Consider the following 4,269-nt stretch of genomic DNA (forward strand, 5'->3'; position numbering starts at 1 on the left):
TCGAACAAGAACCTCTTTTGTTAATAAAAGTTCGTCCAGCATTAACCCACACACTACGTAATTGGCAAAATCAGCATACCAAGGAGGTTGTTTGACAGTTACCATGAATACCTGTTCATCGGGAAAAGAATCATTTATGTCGATCTCCAGCTCGTCATTTTCCTTTCCTTCCAATCTTGATAAGTGGTCTGCCACCTGATTTTCACAACCTCTCATATCTTTGACCTCGAAATTGAATTCTTGCAATAGTAGCACCCACCTTACCAATCTTGGCTTGGCAACCTTCTTGGCCATCAGTTAACGCAGTGCAACATGATCAGTGTGAACAACCACTTTAGTACCTCGCAAGCCTGGAACTTCTCAAACGCATAAACTACTGCAAGCAACTCTTGTTCGGTAACGGTATAGTTACGTTGAGCACTGCTTAGAGTCTTGCTTGCGTAGTAAATGGGTGAAATAGTTTATTGCGTTTTTACCCCAATACAACGCCCAATGTCGTTCCGCTTGCATCACACATTACTTTGAAGGATTCTGACCAATCGGGACTAATGATGACCGGGGTGGAGACCATTTTTTCTTTCAAGCACTTGAAAGCCACCATGCAAGCATCATCAAAGTGGAATTTTACCTCCTTCTCCAAGAATGTGCATAGAGGATTTGCAATCTTTCAGAAGTCTTTGATGAACCTCCGGTAAAAACCGGTATGTCCCAAGAAACTACGAACACCCTTCACCGAAATTGGTGGTGGTAATTTCTCAATCACTTCAATCTTCGCTTTATCAACCTCCAGCCCCTTTTGCGACACTTTGTGACCAAGAACTATACTTTCCTTAACCATGAACTGCATATTTCCCAAGTTAGGACCAAATTTGTTTCCATACACCTTTGGAGAACTTGTCCTAAGTATGTTAAACATACTTCAAAAGTGTCACCCACAACCGAGAAGTCATCCATAAATACCTCCATTGAATCCTCCACCATATCAGCAAAAATAGATAACATGCAACGTTGAAATGTTGTCGGCGCATTACATAACACGAACGACATATGTTTGAAGACAAAACTTCCATATGGGCAGGTGAATGTGGCTTTCTCTTGGTCTTCCGGAGCAATGGAGATTTGGTTATAACCGGAATACCCATCCAAAAAGCAATACCAACCTCTTTCTGAGAGTCGATCAAGTATTTGATCTATGAAAGGCATGGGAAAGTAATCCTTTTCAGTCCACGAATTTAACTTTCGGTAATCCATGCATACTCTCTATCCGGTCACCGGTCTCATAGATACAAGCTCCCCATTTTCATATGGGACTACTGTGATGCCTCCATTTTTTGGTACACATTGTACCGAACTTACCCATTTGCTATCTGCGATAGGGTAGATCACACTTACGTCCAACCACTTTATTATCTCCTTTTTCACCACCTCTTGTAACGGTGGGTTCAATCTCTGCTGATATTCCACACTCGGGTTACAATCACGGTCAAGTTGAATTTTGTGAGTAAAAATACCAGGAGGAATTCCCACTATGTCAGCGATAGTCCAACCTATAGCTTTGATATGCCTTCTCAATACCTCAAGGAGTAATTTTACTTTCCATTCAAGCAAGTCAGCTGCAATGATCACCGGTAAGGAGTTATTTGCTCCCAAGAAAGCATATCGGAGATGGGTGGGAAGTACTTTCAACTCCATATTTGGTGGTTCTTCTATTGATGGCTTTGTGGGAGGACTTTCTCGATTTTTTAGATTAATGTCCAACTTCAATGGAGTATTTGAATACCCCCCTCCCTAAGCCTGAAAGAGCAGCTACCACCTCTTCATAGCCTTGAATTTTGAATTCGTCATAGTTAGCAAGCACGACTTCAAGTGGTTAACTCATACACATCAAATGGCTAACACTAACCACCGCCTTATCAATAACATTAACAGTGGAGACCACGTGAATATCACTTGGGTGTTTCATTGACTTACAAACATTAAAGGTTACTTCATCTTCGTTCACCCAAAACTTCCGTTCTCCGCTTTCTACATCCATCAACACTCTCCCGGTTTCCAAGAATGGTCTTCCCAAAATGATGGGAATTTCTGCATCAATTTCACAATCGAGAATGAAAAAATCAGCCGATAAAATGAATCGGTCAACCTTTACCAAGATGTCATATAGTATCCCCATAGGATGTTTAATTGATAGGTCCACCATCAAGAGTCTCAATGTTGTGGCTTTCGATTCACCCAACCCAAGTTGTTTATAGATCGCATATGGCATTAAGTTGATGCTTGCTCCCAAATCGCATAGGGCTTTACCAAATTGGAGCATGCCGATGGTGCAAGGGATGGGGAATGCTCCGGGATCTTCTCTCTTTTTGATCAGCTCCTCAGTCATAATTGCACTACAGCTATGAGAAACTTCAATTTTCTCAAAATCCAAGCTCCTTTTCTTTGTGACTAACTCCTTCATAAACATGGCATAACCCGGCATCTCCAACAATGCTTCAACTAGAGGGAGATTAATTGATAATGTCTTGAACATCGATAAAAACTTCTTGAACCTCTCATCCTCATTCTTCTTTTTGAGACGTTGGGGAAATGGAGGCAATATTTTGGGTAAAGGTTGCATAACTTTTGGGATTGGGTTGTGTTTCTCCACGTCTTTTTGTGGTCTTTTGGCAATGCTTTGATGGATAAGTGTCTCTTCTTATTCCATACTTTTGTCTTCTTCATGCATTTACGCTTCTTCATTACCCGTAACATCACCTATTGCTACCTTTCCACTATGAGTAACCACAGTCATCCCTCTATCAGCATCTTCTAATGTCATTTGTGGTTTCAATTGTGCTGAAAGTAACTCAACTGACCTTCAAGTATCTTGATTGCATCTGTGTGAGAGTTCACTTTATTGTTCAATGATGAAAAGTCAGCGTTCATCCCTTTTAACAAATCATCTTAACCATCAACTTAATCAAGGATGTGTAATAGAAAATCATTCACCCGGGGACTACTTGCACTCCCTTTCGACTTTGGGCTTCCACTCGAGTGTTTGTAATCCTCTTCATGGTCATCCTCTTTTTTCCAATAATCACTTTCCTCAGCCCAACCTTGATGGTATCTTCTTTGCTCTTCCCCCTTGTGATAGTTCCAACCTTGATTCCCACCTCACTGTAAATAGCTTGGGTGGAAACCCTCCTCGTATCTCTTGGAGTTCCAACCTTGATTCTCCCCCGGCTTGGAATAACCTGAGGAAGAACCCTCCTCAACTCTAAATACGTCACTTGTCCCCTTGGGCTTTCCCAGATTCTCCATCATATGCTCTTGTAATAGCTCCATTTGGGTCAACACCTTTTTGATGTTTGGATCCCTCTCTCTTTCCTTATCAAGTTGCTCCTGTGTCATTCTAAAACAAAAAGGAGAAACTTGATCTCTGTGAGTGTACCAAGCATGATTTATTTTTGCCATGTCATCAAAAAGAAATGAAGCCACCTCAAATGATGGCAACATTATTCCCCCTCATACCAATTGATCAGCCACTCCTTTATTAATCAAATCAAGACTCCGGTAAAAATATTGGAGTAATAAATAGTTTGGTAGCCCGTGAGTTGGGCATTTAAGTAAGAGTTTCTCAAACCTCACCACGTTTCATGGATAGGTTCACCCTCCCATCACTTGAAATGTTGAATGTCATCTCTAAGTTTCATCATCCTTGATGGGGGAAAGAATCTCGCATTGAATGTTATAATCAGCTCCTCCCATGAGGCGATGGAATTGTTTTGTAATTCGGCCAACCACTTGCTGGCCTCCCCCGTCAAAGATAGTGGAAATAACCTAGATGCACACCTCTATAAAATTTCTTACATATTCATGCAGGTCTTCGTATTCTAGCCCTCCATAGAGTCCTCGCATTTGGAGGACATAAAGAGTCGTGCTCGTGACCTCAAATATTGCATTTCCATCAGTTTGTGGTAGGAAAATTGCACCCATTTAACCTGGTTGCGATGAGTTGTAAACACTATTGATATCATTGATAGCGTCCCGATGACCTGCTTGGCTACCATTCGTCTCTTCCTCACTCAGTTTTGTAATTCTATTTAGTCCAATCAACACTACACAATGCAGTCTAAGCTGATTCAACTACATCCAACAAATTTACAAGTTAAATCTTCGATAAAAGAACTCTAAGTAACGGTACTCCCCGGCAACGGTGCCATTTTTATTAACGTTTCAAAGACACTTCATCCAATTTTAAGTGTCAACGGTCGTAAATCAATATAAACC

At 41.1% G+C, this 4,269-nt stretch overlaps 1 protein-coding gene across 1 annotated transcript; it reads right to left on the reverse strand.

Annotated features, from left to right (window-relative positions):
• Window positions 1-1,870: 1,870 nt before the first annotated feature.
• Window positions 1,871-2,617, reverse strand: LOC107058246 (uncharacterized). Its single transcript, XM_015303720.1, has one exon. The coding sequence runs from the start codon at window positions 2,615-2,617 to the stop codon at window positions 1,871-1,873; it is 747 nt and encodes a 248-aa protein (XP_015159206.1).
• Window positions 2,618-4,269: the final 1,652 nt, after the last annotated feature.

Source organism: Solanum tuberosum, unplaced genomic scaffold (assembly GCF_000226075.1).
Source record: "Solanum tuberosum cultivar DM 1-3 516 R44 unplaced genomic scaffold, SolTub_3.0 scf00474, whole genome shotgun sequence".
NCBI lineage: Eukaryota > Viridiplantae > Streptophyta > Magnoliopsida > Solanales > Solanaceae > Solanum > Solanum tuberosum.